This window comes from Pholis gunnellus (assembly GCF_910591455.1).
Source record: "Pholis gunnellus genome assembly, chromosome: 1".
In the NCBI taxonomy this organism is placed as follows: domain Eukaryota; kingdom Metazoa; phylum Chordata; class Actinopteri; order Perciformes; family Pholidae; genus Pholis; species Pholis gunnellus.
In genome coordinates, this window is record NC_136528.1 from 11,284,599 (window position 1) to 11,302,794 (window position 18,196).

Consider the following 18,196-nt stretch of genomic DNA (forward strand, 5'->3'; position numbering starts at 1 on the left):
ATGTGCACATTTACCCAACAGCATGGGCACAGGATGTTTTTATTGATTTTACACTGCAAAAGTCTCTATCTTAAGGTTTCACTATTCCTGAACCCTGAGAAAATTACAATATGCCGCCAGTACGAAGAGACAAATGAAACAGTTTCAGTCATTTTCTGTAGTCCAACAAGTTTTCTTTATGTGTAGCAATCTGCCTTAAGTCTTTTTTCTTTCAAGAAAATTCTTGTAGCAAGTTGAGAGTTTTTACAGTTGTTTTAGGCCTGGAGTAAAAGTCAAAAATGAGATCGATGTCTAGATTTATTTTGCAGTGCAGTTTGTTGATAAGAACAATATCTTTGCAGGTTACAAACAGTGTTAGGTAGTCTTTAAGAGATGCAGACACATGTTTCCTTGCCTCCTTTGCTTTCTTCCTCTAAAGTGTTTCTCTCCCACAGAGGGCCACACTGTGGTAGAAACACTCTGCCTAAGAAAGGACTCAGGTACTGACCTCACCTCCTGCTGGGAGGTGTTGCGCTTTTACACACTGGATCACCAAATTGTCTTCTATCTTGTCTTTTATTTCTGCGTCTACATTCACTCTTTGAGGCTGGTGCTCACACTTCAAAAAAAAAAAAGAAAATGCTTTTGACGTTTTTTGTTTGGCACTTGGCACATGTGTTGTTGTGTTGTGCTTCTGTGACGAGGCATGTCACTTTGTCGTGGTATAGAGCTATAACTGTGTTGTGCTGTGTAGCGGGCCTGATTTTGGGGGTCAAATATTCTTTGGCTTCTTTTCTGCTTTTTTTCCCCCTAGTTTCTATTGCTCTCAGCTGAGAATCAGTCTTATGTTCATGGTGTTGTAAATCCTTGTTTTGACGTCTGATCCATCATGTTTGATCCTGGCTACTAATCTGTCTGCTTAAGAAAAAAATCCACCCACTGATTGTAAAAAGTCAGAAAAATCTGAATCCAGATCATCTTGTCCTGTAACAAAATCCACACTTTTTGCGTTATCGCTTCCACTTTAATCTTCTCTTTGACTTCCTGTAGGTATGGCCCGTCCCCACAGCTGCGAGGCCACGAGGAGGCCCGTGATTGGCTGCGCTCCCACTCCACCAGCGGGCTGCAGGAATCAGCCAGTAACTCCCCGTTCTCCCCCAGCTCCAGCCTCACCTCCCCCTCCGGCACCCGCTTCAACTTCGGACAGCTCGGTACGCCAAAACCCAGCACTGCTTGTGTTTTTACTTTAATCACACAGTAGGCTACATTTGATCTCTGTTAGTTGAGAAAATGTTAGAACTCTAAACTCAAACTGTATTGCCATGAAGCTGTTGACAATGAGGGGTTGGCAGTTTTTCAACTGAGTGAAACTTGACTCAGCTTCTGTTTGATGTCATAAACCTTATCAGTGGATGTGCAGAAACTTACCAAACGTTCTCTGGATTCAGCCTCTCTAATGTGCGGATGTGCTGCTTTTCTCTGTTTCATAGCATTGTAAACTCAGTTTTGGACTCGTGTTTGGACAAAATCAGCAATTTGGAGGCGTTACCTTGGACTCTGCTTGACTTATATTATTTCACATGTCTTTCACACAGCATCCAGCCCCACCTCGACAGCTCAGATCACCCTCACCGGTCTGCGCAATAACAGCCTGACCAATCAGGAAGTCTCCTTTGACCCTTGCAGCGACAACCGTCTGAGAAACTCCTGCATGTCGCTTGACGAGAAGACTCGCACCATGAGCCGATCGGGCTCCTTCAGAGACGGCTTTGAGGAAGGTAAGAGGAGACATGAGGAAGATGGATGGATATGAGACGAGTGTATTGAATATCCAGTGAATCTGTGTGGGTCCTGGTCATTTTGGTGTGATCTGTAATTAAAATGTAATCCTGCATACCGCCATCTCTCTATGAGTCTGAAGCCTCCCCTTCCTTAATACACACCCTCGTGCCAAAAGAAGTATTATTCCATTTGTTTAGAGAACATTAGGAAGGATTACAACCTCCCCTCTGAGAAAAGCCCTCCATCCCCTTAGAAATCCATAATCAGCTTTGGTGCGGCTTTGTTTTCTCCATAAGCTTGTTTATTGGGAAAAGTACCCAGCCGTGCTTTTCCCACCAGCAGGCAGACTCCCCGCTCAGGCGAGGTAGATCTACTGGAGTCTGCTCAATCCTCAGGGCTGTAGAAACACCGAACTTTAATTTAGAAGAACAAACCACGACTGTGAGTGGGGTGGGCGTAGTATTGTGTTGAAAATGGTTTCCTTAATGAAAGAATCCAGCCTTAAACACTTCAATAATGTTACACAGCCACAGTTGGCCACAGTGAAGGGGAGACAAATCAATACAGAGGAAAGAGCAACATGAGAGACGGACAAAGAGTTGGAGAGCAAATCCAGTGACGCTGAAACTGGTTTTGTAAATGAGCCTCGGGGAATCAGCTGTGTGCATGTTCTTTAAAAAACCTGGTAAATCCAGACTCCAACTTGAAAGCTTAGTTTTCTTTACAAGATTCTGAAAAAAACACCCTCTCAGAATCAGTTGAGCCTGTACATGATTTTATTCATCATCACCATGATGTTTTTATCTGAGTATAGGCTGTAGGGTAGAGGACAGGTGTTTCAAATCAATCTGAGTGCAGAGTGAGAAAGAGAGTAAAGAGGTTATTCATAACCAAGAAAACGCTTCATCATCGTAGGAACAATCAAAAAGAAGCAACAGAAATAAATAATAGTAATGTTGCTTTACTTCAAATTAAACAAACGAGAGCCTTCACCGTTTTTTGGTAAAAGAGCTTTTAAAGCGTTTTTGATCCTCATCTTGGTGTGAGCTGCAGAGACACTTTAAACTATATTATTTTATAGCATGCAAGATTTAAAAAGCAGGATGAAGGATCATTTCGGTGTTCTTGTCTTAACACTGAATGACGATTCTTTGGTTGATGCCATTTGCCGTTTTGCTTTTGTTACTTGTGTTTTTTTGTGGTGCTTGTTTGAATATCTTGCGCTCACGTCTTGGCCAGGACCCCCTTTGAGTTCAGATTCAAAATGTTAACGGGATTATCCTGGCAAAATAAGGGTTAAATAGATTTAAATCTAAGTTACCTGAGCTTTTCCTGATATTGTGAAACTATTATACAAATGCACATGTAGCACACACCTAATGTGCACTTGCACAATAACACATACGCTAACTTATTATTATTGCGCCCCCCCCGTAGCATATCTGACTCTTTTTTTCCCAGCTCCATGAGTCTGTCTTTCCCTTTCAGAAGAGGAGATAATTACAGGGATCACAGTGAGAGGCGTGAGAGAGACGTGATGACATACAAGAAACCTCCAGCGTTACTTTCTCTCTCTTTGTTTGTGTGTTGGATCACAATGTGTAGGACCGCCAAGGACATGCGGTTCATGTGTATGTGTGTATGTTGCTGAGGTGTAGAGTTACTCGACTGTTGTTCACACCATCCACCCAACACTTTGTCAGCTCTGTCACTTCATCCCCTCCACCCTGACCCTCCCACTCACCTTCATATATGATCACCTGCTCCTTATCTGTAGAAACCATATATGACAGTTTAGATATTTATCTCTTCGAGATAGATGCTCAGAAAGTATAAAAACAAGAGTAATGCTTTGCATTAGTCATTTTCACCACCTTTCTGTTCCCATTCTCTTATTATGAGTCAGTCGTGTGCAATCAATGTTGTGCAATCGTCGACTTTTTGTTACTGCGCTAAAATTCTGTCAGTTTTGCACAATGTTTTTGACAACTCAGGTTAAAGAAAGTATATATTCTCAATGCTAGCACAAACAGCAACATGTACACATGCTCCTTCAATAAAAGGTCAAACAGAACAAACAAATATCTTACAAACACTGATTCAAACCAGACAGCAGTGAATCTATTAATATTCTCCTTTTCATGTGGCTCCCAGCACACATTGCTGTCTAGGCCGAACTACGATAAAAGTGAGTCCCCAGTAAACTGTTCCCTCTGGGAGGTGAATGAATGAATGGATCTGCTGGGATCAGCCCAACCTCTCTGTGTGGTTGATGGCATCACTCTGCCGATCCGTTCTGATCTGCTCGCAGGCAGGAAACAGTGCTGGCGTTGTGTCCCGGGCCTCTGATGTGTGATTAGTGGCTGAGTCATTAGCAGAGTAATGCTCAGGCTGTCATTAGTTGCGCCACAGTCCGACTATAGCGTGTAGGAGTTTTACCTTTATAACTGCAGAGCTGCAGTCATCATGCTCAGGAGGAGGCGGGTCGTGGAGTCGGGGTGGTTTGTGTGGGGGGTCTGTTGATAATTATGGGGCTGTTGTGTGTACTTATGTACTTTCTAATCCCTACTTTTGCTTGTGGTTTTTGTGTCTTCAGTTCATGGATCATCCCTGTCTCTGGTCTCCAGCACTTCTTCCATTTACTCCACGGTGAGTACAAAAAACATCAAGAGTTCATTTAAGTATAGATATAAGCTTTGTTCTTTTTTTTTACACTACTTTTTGGGGACATTTTGTTTTGCCATTACATCGTTTATCCACTAAAGAGCAAAGGCAAAAAAAACTTATATATAATAAAACATGTTTTAAAAACAATATCAATATTTAGACTCAAGTATTGATATTGATGTCAGCCTCAAAAGTACAGATATATGTTCTTTAACAATATCAGCCTTATTAATCAATCATGAATAATAGAAAAAACAAATCACGGTTCTCTGCGTTATTTAGTTTTTTTTTAATCTTTGCAAAGCAGCAAGTCTATACACAACTCATGTGGAAACCAGAGCAGCCAGTTTCTGCTTTTGCGTATGGGATTATGAAATATTGAGTATTTGAGTTGGCAAATATGCAGTTACACATTTACCTCTAATCCATCCAGAGATGTGACTCAAACACCCTGTGAGAAAAAGGCCTGGCTGTAGTCAAGCTTGGGACAGCCCTCGTGTACACACAGTAGCCAATCAGAGGTTTCACAGCATAGCTCCTCCTCCCTCTGTGGGCTGGTTTACTCACCTGGGCAGGTGTAGCAGAGGAACTCTCAGACATTGGATCTCTGCTCGGCACTGGCTGGTCCTCTGAGCCGGTGAGTCACAGGTTTGAAATCAGAGTGGAGGCAAAAATGATGGCGACTTTATCCCTGACGGGCACCGTCACATCCTGGCAACAAACGGTAGGGATGAGGAGGAGGACTGTAGACAGGAGGAGTACTTCTATTGTTGGTCTGTTGGACATCAAATTACATATAATTACACAGATTGCACAGAAATCGCAGATTTGTTTTTTAAGCTAACATAAATCTGACGTGTATATGTGCCAATAAATGCTTCACAACAACAACAAAACACCGCAAAAATATAATTTCTTTTGAATTTTTTTCTGACTTTTGTTTTCCTCGGATTCCTTTTTCTTCTGTTCATTTTTGTTGAAACATTTTTTTTTGTTTACCTGCCATGATGTCGATAGTTAATGCCACTGCTTTCATTTGTGAAGTCCTGGTCCAGGATTTTCTATCAGAAGGAGATATCTGTGTTTTGTCTGCGTTTCCAAGACAGGCCACTCTGTTTGTGTATCTAGGATCAACTGGTCATGAGCGTGCGTGATTGATTGCTCTGTTTGGGTGTGTAGATCGTGTGTGGACAGATGCCACTTAGTAAACCATCCACTCGTGCCACAGAACACATGTACTTTACACACTGCAATACCTGCACAGACGCATGAGGCTGTTGAAACCTGTTGGGAGGTGTAACCACATGGAAAAATCATAATTATTTGTTGTTCTGCTTTGTTGCGTCTGTCACAACACAAGTGCTGTTTTTAGAACTCCCTCAAGCCTTAAAAACAAGGAAAGACTGTGGATCAAAGACATTTTCTTTTACAGAAAAGCACGCAGAGAGCACACACTTTTACCAAGACTGCACAATCCTCTAAATGTGTTATTCTAATATCAGAAAATGAACAAATGTTTTATCTGCATTAGAATGCATATAGAGAATGTCGGATAAATGAATCAGATGAATCCTGCTTTCAGATATTCTGCTCATAAAACAAACAAGCAGACCAAGAATATAACCTCTTTGGAGAGTGTAATACAGTTTAAATTAATCTATAGTTTAGAGCATTTCTATTGTTTCTGCATGGCTCTCAACATGGGGACGGCTGAGCCAGCTAACGTGCTAAGAGCGCTAACAGTCTGACAGAGACACAACTCCTCTCTAACTTTACATAGCACATATTTGTCTTATTACATTCCATATTACATCCTTGAAAAATAAATAAATCATTAAATCTATACATTTTTACGTAATTCCGTTCCAAATTGTCCTGATGTCAGGTTTTTGCATGAAAAGAGATTGTGTTGTTTTTTTACACTACCACCACTTGATGGCGCCAAAGAAAAGATCTTCTAAAATTGTGCACATTAAAGACGTTAAACAGAATTTTAGCTGCAGTTGAACCAGTTTTGAGTCTGTAAATTTCAGTTGACCACTCAACGTAAAGAAGCTGTGAAAACGGTTCCAGTCAGGTTAAGAGAAAAGCGTTTCCCGGTGCAGTTTCGGAGCCCGGTGCAGCTTGTGTACATGTAAATGTGGGTGGTGCATGTTTCACTGTTTTGGTGAGCAGCAGCAGCATCAGCAGGGTGTGTTGTGTTCATGCGAGCGTATTGTTTTGCCAGCTCTCGCTCTGTATATGTTTGGCTACCTGTCTTTTCATACTATTGTGCCGTGTGCAGCCTATGGAGACAATGAGATTCTCACACACACACACACACACACTCGCACTGATGAGTGAAATGCCTTCAGGGCGATATCTCTGCTTTCCAGACATATTACACCAGACAATCTGCTTCACAGTTTATACATCTTGTCTCCATAGAGCTAATAAATCAAACAGGACATGTGCATGTTCTGACCTCCGGCAGCTTCTCCTCTTTGTCATTAAAGCTCGTCAGAATTCAGTCAGTCAGTACGTCCTCTAATGATTTTCTCTTCCTGTGATGTTTGTTTTTACAGAATGAGGAGAAGTCTCAGTCGGAGGTAAGTGTCAGCCCGCCCACAGCACTTCTATCATGTAGCTTTCTCTGCTCTTTAATTTTCTATGTGCAGTGGCTGGACATGTTGGAACATGGGGGCGTTTTCACAGTTGTATCTCGTTACATGTGTAACTGTATTGTGACTGAACCTGTAACAGGCTCTTGTTCCTCTCCGAACACCTGTGCACACCTGTATGTGCTCTTTTATGCATCCACCGTGTTTCATCTCTTCACCTGAACATATCAATCCAATCTGGGAGCCTCCCTCATTGGTTTTGTTGCATTCTTTTTGTTTCCTTCACGTGTGTGGATGCGTGCGTATGTGTGTGTTTGGCATCGCATACTTTTATGATGCAGGGATGTCTGCTTTTTGTCTCGGTGCTTTTTGATGTCGTGCTCTTTTCACATCCTCAGATCCGCAAGCTGCGTCGGGAGCTGGACGCCTCCCAGGAAAAGGTTTCCGCCCTGACGACGCAGCTGAGTGCCAATGTAAGTTAGCAAGAACGCAAACATGTACATACACACACACACACACACACACACACACTCCAAAGCAAAGTTAGTTGGACATGTATATTGTCTCCTTCCAGTGTTTATTGTGCCCCACATTGAATCGCTAATATACACATTAAAAAACACATTTTGTGGTTATTATCAAAAAAAGCTGTGCACCTTTTGCCACAAAATCTGATTTAAAATGATTTAATATAAATGTATTATTGAATTTGTTACAGAACAAATACATAATATTAGTTAGTAAGTTAGTTAGTTAGTTTTGGACTATGGGCATTACATAAGTGTATTTTATTTGAAACTAAGTTTTGATGTCAAAGATGTTTTCCCATCAATTTGTGATCAGTGCAATAGTAAAGTGTGTATTCTGCTGCCATGATGCTATGATGATGTATTTTGGCAAAGGGATGCTTTGAGTGAAACTACTAACTACGTCGACAGCCATTCCTTGAGCCATGGTGCTAGTGTAGTAAAATTGTATGTAGTTTTATCAAAAAACAAACTCAACTTAAAAAAACTAAACTTAAACAATTCCGAATCACACGAAAGAACATTTTATGATATTCATCAAATGCTGAACAGAAAGCTCCCACCGAGCATCTTACTCCCAGAAGGTGTAATTTCACATCTGGCAGAACCATCTGAAGATCTCTTAAAGCGTCTCCAGACACGATTCTTTCTGCCACCCGGCCTTCTGTATTGCACAAGTCTCTCCACGCTCTGCTTGTGATCTGCTTCCTGAGTCAGTGCACGCTGGTGGTTTGACTGTGGATTAGAGATATGGAAGGAAGGCAGCGGTGTTAGATTACCGCACAGAGTCAGGTCTCAGCGCACTGCTGAGGGACAGTCGCAGATGTGGACTGAAGATTTACAGCTAACGACGCCTGGATACAAGAAGGTGGGGTGTGGGTGTTGAAAGAAAAACGCAGGCAGAAGAAGTTGGTAGTGGGTGGGTGTGTGGGTGTGTGGGTGTGTCATTAAGGCGGGATGTTGGGTGTGAGGGAGGGGGCTTTGTCCGTTCAAATATTTGATTACACGCCGCAGACAGACGATGAATTATGTGAACACGCCTCGGAGCCCCCCCCGAGGCCCAGAATCTAAGAGCGTCCTCTGAAGCAACACATCAGTCACCACCTTACTCATCTCTCACACACACTTCCTGCAGGCGTCTGCAGATCATTTGTATTCATAAAAGTCTAAAGCCTCATACAAATCTACGGACGAACCTGCTCACCCTCGTTCAACTGGAGTGTTTAAAACAATAAATTCTTAGGATTTGCTCTCAAAAATGAGAGTTTTCAAATGCTTATTGCTGTGTTCATTTACTAATTTACAAAATTTTGGCAGACAGATATTTCTTGAACAGTTTCTTAGATTCCGGGATTGGAGAATTTGCACTTTGCCATCATTATTTTGCTGTTTTATATTGTAATTGGAAATTCTGACTTATGGAAGTGGAAGTGTTGGATGCTAGTCCCACCTGGAAGATGAATGACAAACATTAACATCTAATGAGGAGGAGGTTTGAGCTCTACAGACGTCCTGTTTTACATTTTGCACATCCCGTGTTTTCCTCCTGCAGGCTCACCTTGTGGCAGCGTTTGAACAGAGTCTGGGCAACATGACCATCCGACTGAAGAGTCTCACCTTGACGGCGGAGCAGAAGGTAAAAAGCAGCTCCTCTTGTTTTATAACAGACAGTGCTGTACACTCAATAAAGTGCACATTCAACGTCACTGCAGTCCATGTATTGGTTCGATACGCTTGTCCTTTCCTCTGTGTAGGACTCTGAGCTGAACGAGTTGAGGAAGACCATCGAGCTGCTGAAGAAGCAGAACGCTGTTGCTCAGGCTGCCATCAACGGAGTAATCAATACACCTGAACTCACGCCTAAAAGGGACAGGACAGGTACGGACCAACACCACACAAAGCAGGGACATTTGAAGGGATATTAAATTCTAATTTTGTGCCAACATTTTAGAAGTTGTTTATAGTAATGCAAAGAAAATCATTTTTTGTCTTTTTCCACCAAATATAGCTCATTAGAATGTAGAAATACAAGATGTCCCTTTGCACTCTTGTAGTAAAGTGAGCAACAGGTCCGTGAGAAAGGCCATTACAGGACACATCGTATAAAAAGGAGGATAATACACTGCACCTGTTAAACACCAAGCAAATAATTCAAAACATTGACTTCACAAATGTGGAGCCTGTTTTCCTGTAGTCAATGGAAAACCTTTATCATATCAGAAGTGGACTACACTTGACAAGCTGATATCTGATATTCAATGAAAGACATATTTCAGCCTGATGTTTGACAAACGCATACATGTCCTGTCTCCCCTCAGCCGGCAGTAACGGCAGTCCACAGCAGCACAATCAGCAGCCACCAGACCTGCGCATCAGGAGGCAGCACTCCTCTGACAGCGTCAGCAGCGTCGCCAGCGCGACCAGCCACTCCAGCGTGGGCTCCAACATGGACACCGACGCAAAAAACAAGAAGAAGAACAAGAAGAACTGGGTAAGATGCTGTGAATTAAATAAATACTAGATCTGAAAGACTTCATTATGTGATGCTGCGTTACTAACAAGCTGCCAGCCTCATGGTGCTTTGTTGTCTCTTTGTGCATTTTCATGCGTGTGTCGCTGTCACATGTTTGGGTTTCTCCCCTTTAGGCATCTTTCACTGGGGAAAAGGTGAATACACTTAAGATATTCATAGATTTTCATAGTCGAATACAAAGTAATAAATGATTTGGTGATTTGCAGGTAGAATAACATGAGCCATTTAGGCTAAAACTGGGCTGAATTTAGTTGCAGTAGTTGTCTCTTAAAGTACAAATAGTTTCTAGCCCTAGTGTCAGCTTATTAGTTATTTGTTACTCGTGATTTTACAACAAAACATTTTTCATACTTACAAACCTTTTCTTTTTGTCGTCGAAAGACTTTTTTGTGCACCGGAGGACAAATCGGAGACGATGACGTACGCAACTCTTTGTCCCCCTCTGTCGTCCCGTAGACTGAAGCGTTGTTGTGTTAGCCGCCTGTCGTTGTCACAATCTGATCCTGATGTTGAATTTTAGGAAGAGCAGTGTGGTGCTTCGTGGTAGCCTTTAAAATATGTGAGCTTGTGTTGAGTTTCCTGCTTTAGGTCACAGTGATAATAAACAACCCTTGTGTGTGTGTGTGTGTGTGTGTGTAGATGAAACCCCACAGGAGGCTCCTCTATGCAGGTGCTCATACATTGTATGTGATGTGGAGCGTATAGGGGCAGTGTGGATCATGAAAGACCCCGCTTCATGGTGGTTGTGATGTAGCATTAGCTGCCTGGAGGTTAAATACAATCAGCTTTCTTCCTGTACGGGCCTCTAGTTTAATCTCTGTCCCTCCATAAACACATTAACACACCTCAAACCCATATGAACATGTGCTGTTTTGTCTCTCTGTCTTCCTTTGCTTCGCTTCATGTGGCAGGTCTATGAGGTAAGAGTGGTACGCTGTGTGCAATGAAAGAAACCAAGCTGCACAACTCCTGCACCTTTTCTAGGTTACTAACCTCTGTCCTTTTCCTCCTGTCCTCTCCTCCCCAACACTGCTTCTCCCTGAACACTGCTCCTATGACACCTGAGCCAGCTCTTGAAAGGAAAAATCCACCAGAAAATACTTTTAACGCTGTCATAAACATGGTATTAGATGTAGCCTGTGTCTCTGGATGCATTTTTTTTGACATGACATAATATTGAGATGTTTTCAATGCTAAAAAGATGTTTGAAGACAAAAAGCTACAAACAACAAAAGATTGTAGAAGAGACATGGAGACCAATTTCTCCTCCGCATTATAAGAAAACTACGGAAGCGAGCGAAGTGAGAAGAAAAAGAATTCTGGTGATCCATTTTCCAAGTCTGATCTAAATAGTTTTCTCTCCTGTGTTTATGAAAACAGGTGGAAAAATGTTTTGTCAAGATCGTATTTATAAAGTTACGTAAAAAAGAAATCATCTGTGAAACAGGTGATGAAAAGGTTTTACCAGGATAATCTTTCTTAGTTCATTTGTAAAAACAGGTGAAGAGAATAAAGTTTTGTCAGATGAAAGTGTTTGTTGTTGTAATACTCAGTTTGGCCAGAAGAGGCTGAGATGTTTGAGATCTGATTAAAAACATTCATGTTTTCTTCCAATTGAAATGTAGCTTACATAACTAGCTAGCACACAATATACGCACAGTACCTTATGTTTAGCGAGCAAGTGGCTAAACATTTGTAAAGATGATCTTGGCAAAACGTTCTTACCTGTTAAGTCATAAACACAAGAAAGAAAACAATTTAGATCAGACTGAGAACATTTTAGACTTTTTTTTTCTAACTTACCCATCAGGGCTTCCGTAGAAACAGAGTGAGGATGCATTGTAGCAACGGCTTGTGTGTTAATCTGTCTTCAGTAGAGAGGCCATTTCTCAAAGAATCACTGACTGAAGTAGAAGCAGTGATAAGAGTGTAAAGTATACATGGTGGATTTTTCCTTTTAACACAAACTATGAGGAAAGAATCAGATGTTGACATGGGTCTTATCTAGAAGATTACGTGCAGTTTCGATATGGCTCATCTTTTTTGTTTTTTCTACAGATTTTCACCAGAATTTACTCCGAAAGATGAGTACAGCTTAGAAAACATTGCAGTTTTAGAAAGGCAAGAGAAAATTCACACTATATTGCTAATTATGCTGGATTAGAAAAACAAGACACTTTTAATTCTGTGATGAATGTAAACACACATCGCCTTGTTCAGGTGTCTGTATTGAATTCTGTCTCAAGGACAAATTTCACCCAGTTTATTTCTGAACATCAATTTCCACTGTTTATGATTATAAAAAAACAAAAACAATGAGCCATATGTAGCTATTCACTTCTCACATTTGGAGCTGTAGTCAGTCTACCCATAATTCCTTTACTCCCTTTGACTCACTTGCACTTTTTCACAGCTGTTTTCCTCCACTTCCCCCGGCACACTGCTCCTCTCCCTCTCAGGCGCGTGTTTTTGGGTGCGTCGCATCGCCTGCTCACCGTCTCTCTCTCTCTCTCTCTCTGTCCTTCTCTGCTTTCCACCTGCAGCTGCGAAGCTCCTTCAAACAAGCGTTCAGCAAGAAGAAATCTCCAAAGTCGGCCTCTTCTCACTCCGACATCGAGGAGATGACGGACTCGTCGCTGCCGTCCTCCCCCAAACTGCCCCACAACGGCTCCACAGCCCACAGCCACATGCTCAGGAACACACACTCCAACTCGCTGTACGTAGGCATCATGTTATGTTGACATGTTATAGCGTATCCTATACACACATGTCCAAATACAGTCTTGTCTTGGGAAAACAAGTCTGCTTGAATCGCATTATCTCATGTTGTCCTGCTTGTGTGCACAGACTGTCTGAGTGTTTGGACAGCGAGGCGGAGACGGTGATGCAGCTGCGCAGTGAGCTCAGGGAGAAGGAGATGAAACTCACTGATATCCGCCTGGAGGCTCTCAGCTCCGCTCATCAGCTGGACCAGCTCAGGGAGGCCATGAACCGCATGCAGGTCCGCAGGAGCACACACACACACACACACACACACACACACACACACACACACACACACACACACACAAACAACTATATAGTCGAGAATTTCAAATGTTTGATTTACCCTATGTTAGCTGAATTTGGCTAATTGATGCACAGTGTTTTCTACTTTGCAAATCCCCAACATAAAACCTCTTAGCTCGTAGTTATATTTTGAGAAATGTTTTTGTATTGTTAATATTAGTTGTTGTACAATTTTACAGTTTTAAACATTGTATCTGCATTTGGTTTGATTGGGCTGATTTAATTAACTGCATTACAACTCCACCACAACATCTGACTCCTGGTCAGATTCTGCAGAAATTTGAAAGAAGACATTTTAGCACTTAACATTTGAAGGGGGAACTATTCGCTGTTTTTTGTAACTTCATCTTGTGTGTGTGTGTCCGCAGGTGGAGATCGAGAAGCTGAAGTCGGAGAATGACCGTCTGAAGGTGGAGAATCAGGGCAGCAGGATGGGCTCCCAGGCCTCCATCTCTTCCTCTCCTCCCCATCACACACACAGCCAGGCTCAGGGATCGGGGCCGGGGCTCTCCCAGCACAGCCTCAACCTCACCACCAGCGAGTCCACCAGCCTGGGTAAGACTGAGCTGATGACCCGGGACGTACACTTTTTACTTAAATGTTATAGCAAATCCATATCTCCAAAACAGTGAATTTATAGAACATACACTTAGTTGCTTTAAGTAAGTCGGCTTTCTGCTGTGACTTGATCTCTTAAAGAGAAAACATGGGAATGCAGAAGCCTTGTCTGACTTTGCTCTGCCTTCCTGTCAGACATGCTGCTGGACGACACCGGCGGAGACGGAGGGATGAGGAAGGAGGGGCGACACGTGAAGATGGTCGTCAGCCTGGACGAGCACAGCAAGTGGGGAGAGGTGAGACCTGTTTGAAAAATACAACTCTAACTGTCTTTTTGTTCACTACGATTGTTAATGTACCTGAAGGCTTTTTGGTATCTAAAACCAGTCGTGTTGTGTTTTATCATGGCAGGAGGGCCGGACTCGTCATTTTCTCATTGGTTGCATCGGCGTGAGCGGTAAAACCAAGTGGGACGTCCTGGACGGAGTCGTCCGACGCCTTTTCAAGGTAAATATAAACAGGAGTTATTGCAATACAGAATCAGATAACAGGGTTATTAGAAACACCTCGGCATCATGTCAGCATGTTTAAAGACAGTTTCCGAGTTTTAAGTCTGTGAAAGGAATCTTAAAGTGTTAAGGATCTTGAAAATGTCTTGGCAGTCAGGTTTCCTTCTGTGACACAAAGTAGCTTAAAAGCTAAACGTGCTTCTGTTCACATTCAAGAAAACATTTTGATTAAGAATCAGAAAAAGTCATATAGCCGCTATCCTCTGTAGAAACTTCACAAAAACGTCCTTCGAATGCCGAGACTTTGTGTCTTAACAGGAGTACATCACCCATGTGGACCCGGTGAGCCAGCTGGGCCTGAGCTCAGACAGCGTGGAGGGATACAACATCGGAGATATCCACCGGCCCAGCATCCCCAAGGCCGCCCACACGCCCGAGCTGCTGCCCTGCGGCTACCTGGTGGGAGACAGCAACACCATCAACATCCGGCTCAAAGGTACCGACGCCTCATCAAGCCAACTCTGCAAAGGATTACTCTGTTCTACCAGCCTGAAAAAGAAAGATGTGATAACTTCATACAGAGATCCTCTAATAACTAGACCAACACAGACGTAGATAAATGACACAAATGTCCTGTCGTGTGTGTGTCCAGGTGTGAGCAGTGCGAACGTGGACTCGCTGGTGTTCGACACTCTGATCCCGAAGCCGATGCTGCAGCGCTACGTCTCCCTGCTGAAGGAGCACAGGCGCGTCATCCTGTCGGGCCCCAGCGGTACAGGAAAGACCTACCTGGCCAATCAGCTGTCTCGACACCTGCTGCTGCTGGAGGGCCGACCTCTGACCCCGCACGCTGTCGTCACTTTCAACGTGGACCACAAGTCCAGCAAGGTAAAGGCACGCATGCAAAGGATATATTCTCTGTGCTTGTATCAATCAAAGTGTTCGTGGTTGTTAATCCTACGTGGGTCCTAAATACATGCTGGCAGATCCGTTTTGGTCTTTTTCTGTTCTCTAGTATTGAAACTAAGCATCAATTCATTCATTTTCTAACATATCATAACTATGAGACCTGTAAGCAAAAGTATCTATCAAGAACCAACAAATCTCACTGAAACTTACTATTTCAAAATGTTCCAAAAGTTAACTAAAGTGAGAGAAAGCCATTGTGACTTGAAAGAAAAAAATGATATTCATAAAAACATAAAAATGCTGAACACAAATATCATGTTGGCATTGGTGCTGTTTGGTAATATGAGGGCACCAGGTGGTTAATTTAACACATCAGGACAATTAAGATTAAAACATTCTGGCTTATTTAGATCAGAAAGGTGCTCCCAAGAACATAAAAACAAATACTAATGATTAACGAGTGGTACACTCTCTCTCTCTCTCTCTCTCTCTCTCTGTAGGAGTTGCGTCAGTACTTGTCTGGTTTGGCTGAACAGTGCAGCGGTGTCCCGGGTGCAGACAGCCCTCTGGTGGTCATTCTGGACAACCTGCACCACGTCAGCTCCCTGGGAGAGATCTTCAACGGCGTCTTCAACTGCAACTACCAGCACTGGTCAGTTCACTCACAACTCAAAGCACAGCCACTTAATCACTCCTGAGTGAGGACTGATACAATGCAGATTTGTTAAAAGTATGTACATTGGTGCAGTATGGCAGTTAACCAAAAGATGTTTCGCTTCACTCGTCATGTCAACTGAAGGTAGAGCCCTGTTAGAACAGCTTACAGGATTTACACCACAAAGCAGAGTAACACCCTCGCAACGGCTCTACTTTAACGCAACGTGTCCGCTGACTTATACAACTTGTTGGACCCGACAGAAAGAATAATAATCAGTGTGTTTCTCTCATTTCAGCCCTTACATTATCGGCACCATGAGCCAAGCCACGTCATCTGCCCCCAACCTCCAGCTTCACCACAACTTCAGGTAAACGGCTGCTGATACACGCACTGTGTTTGACATATTGAGAGATTGACAAGATGCATTTAATTCTGGAGGAAGCTTTTACCGTTTTGTGTGATAATGAACAGTTATACATGTCTGTTTTCTGATCAGGTGGGTGCTGTGCGCCAACCACGTGGAGCCGGTGAAAGGCTTCCTCGGCCGCTACCTGAGGCGGAAGCTGATCGAGACGGAGATCGGCAGCCGAACGCGCAACATGGAGCTGGTGAGGATCATCGACTGGATCCCGCGTGTTTGGCACCACCTCAACCGCTTCCTGGAGACACACAGCTCCTCTGACGTCACCATCGGTAAGAGAAAGATCCACGATTGATTTGGGATACTTTATTAAACGTCAATGCCTAGAAACAATCAGTGTTTTACTTCCCCCGCTCTGTGGCGTACAGGACCTCGTCTCTTCTTGTCCTGTCCCATGGACGTGGAGGGATCCAGGGTTTGGTTCACTGACCTCTGGAATTACTCCATCATCCCCTACATGCTGGAGGCCGTACGGGAGGGCCTGCAGGTAACGCACGCACATAATTCTCTTGATATCTCTCGAAATAGAAAATGATGGACTGATTATGCTCTGGCCAAAGAACAAAGGCTTACATTTTTTATTTCAGTTCTGGGGAGTTAATGATGTTTTTAGCTGTAAGAATGAAACTAAATAATAAAGAGACATGCTTCGACATCCTGAGGGGACTTTTAAAGGATCCAGCTGAAGTGTAATGAGTCAGAGAACAATACAGCTGTTCAGATCTGCCCCCTCAGAAGACCAGGGTTGTGTTCATCAAAGTGAAATGGATTCAATTTGTACTTCTAATCTGCATGTAATTAGCATCTGGTTTAATTAGGCAGCAGCTAATTCCCAGAATGCAACCTCAGAGTGGGAGTGTAGGGCAGCTTAGTTCAGTAGAGAAATCACAATGTAGAGATGCTGCAATGGAAACACGTTTTATTCCTCCGCGACAGCTGTGACCGCTGGGATTATCAGGTTCTCAGGACATTTGGCACAAATTCTTTATGACATTTTTATAGCATAATATATACTGTGACTTTCTTTCTGACATACTATACTGTGACTTTATTTTTTTTAAATACACAACTTAAAAAATAAACTATTATAACGTATTCCTTTTATGATATACTATACTATGACTTTTTTGTATAACTTACAATACTATAACGTTTTGTGACTTTTCATGACATGCTACAGTATACCATGACTTATTTATGACTTTTTTATGGATTGATGACATTTTGGACAGACATGGATGTGAACTTTGGCGGAGGGATACAACCACAAGGCGGTACTTCTAGTTTGTGTTACTGAGGCTTCAGAGCAGCTTTCAGTGTTGCCTGCTGTCATTTAGATTCATCTTTCATTTTTTTCTTTTTAGAGGAAAATCAATTTCCACAACAAACTGGCCTTCAGTAAATACTCAAAAAACTGAACTTCAAACTACAAACTGCTCCATTACGTCCAGACCTTAAAATGTGCCTCAGAGCATCATCTGGTGTGTTTCAGTGCTATATTCTGTGTTTCTCTGTAGCTCTATGGCCGCAGGGCTGCGTGGGAGAACCCTGCTGCCTGGGTGATTGACACCTACCCGTGGTCAGCCACCTCCACGCCGGCTGATTGGCCCCCGCTGCTGCAGCTCCGCCCAGAAGATGTGGGGTTCGATGGCTACTCTGCCCCGAGGGAAGGAGTCAGGAAAGAGCCACCACAGAGCGACAGCGACGCAGACCCACTGGTGAGCAACAATACATGTGAAGAGCAGATTCGCCTAAGAAGGGGTAGTCATGCACAAATATATAGTATCTTTTAGTACAAACAATCAAGGCCTCTTTACACACCTCAATCCACAAATCAAGTCAAACACAAAAATGATAAATAAGAAAATTACAAAAATACATCAAAAACAAACATAGCTATCTCAAATTCAGTTAAAGCTGTCAAGTGAAAAAACATCTTTAGAGCGTTCTTGTCTTTAGCTAGTGTCAGTGACTTAGTTAAGAG

General features: G+C 42.8%; 1 protein-coding gene across 1 annotated transcript in view; it reads left to right on the plus strand.

The window, feature by feature from the left end:
- The window catches only part of nav2a (neuron navigator 2a), a gene marked incomplete at its 5' end in the record, with an annotated part of 107,419 nt that overhangs the window by 86,287 nt on the left and 2,936 nt on the right, over positions 1 to 18,196 (plus strand). The window contains 21 exons of the mRNA XM_079158634.1: positions 435 to 479; positions 1,030 to 1,190; positions 1,575 to 1,757; positions 4,358 to 4,410; positions 6,993 to 7,016; positions 7,427 to 7,501; positions 9,108 to 9,191; positions 9,310 to 9,433; positions 9,874 to 10,046; positions 12,632 to 12,804; positions 12,936 to 13,089; positions 13,526 to 13,712; positions 13,911 to 14,011; positions 14,127 to 14,222; positions 14,543 to 14,720; positions 14,877 to 15,112; positions 15,634 to 15,785; positions 16,087 to 16,158; positions 16,288 to 16,484; positions 16,581 to 16,699; positions 17,730 to 17,930. Of these exons, the coding sequence (XP_079014760.1) occupies positions 435 to 479; positions 1,030 to 1,190; positions 1,575 to 1,757; positions 4,358 to 4,410; positions 6,993 to 7,016; positions 7,427 to 7,501; positions 9,108 to 9,191; positions 9,310 to 9,433; positions 9,874 to 10,046; positions 12,632 to 12,804; positions 12,936 to 13,089; positions 13,526 to 13,712; positions 13,911 to 14,011; positions 14,127 to 14,222; positions 14,543 to 14,720; positions 14,877 to 15,112; positions 15,634 to 15,785; positions 16,087 to 16,158; positions 16,288 to 16,484; positions 16,581 to 16,699; positions 17,730 to 17,930 (2,788 nt within the window). The remainder of the gene's footprint in view (positions 1 to 434; positions 480 to 1,029; positions 1,191 to 1,574; positions 1,758 to 4,357; positions 4,411 to 6,992; positions 7,017 to 7,426; positions 7,502 to 9,107; positions 9,192 to 9,309; positions 9,434 to 9,873; positions 10,047 to 12,631; positions 12,805 to 12,935; positions 13,090 to 13,525; positions 13,713 to 13,910; positions 14,012 to 14,126; positions 14,223 to 14,542; positions 14,721 to 14,876; positions 15,113 to 15,633; positions 15,786 to 16,086; positions 16,159 to 16,287; positions 16,485 to 16,580; positions 16,700 to 17,729; positions 17,931 to 18,196) is intronic.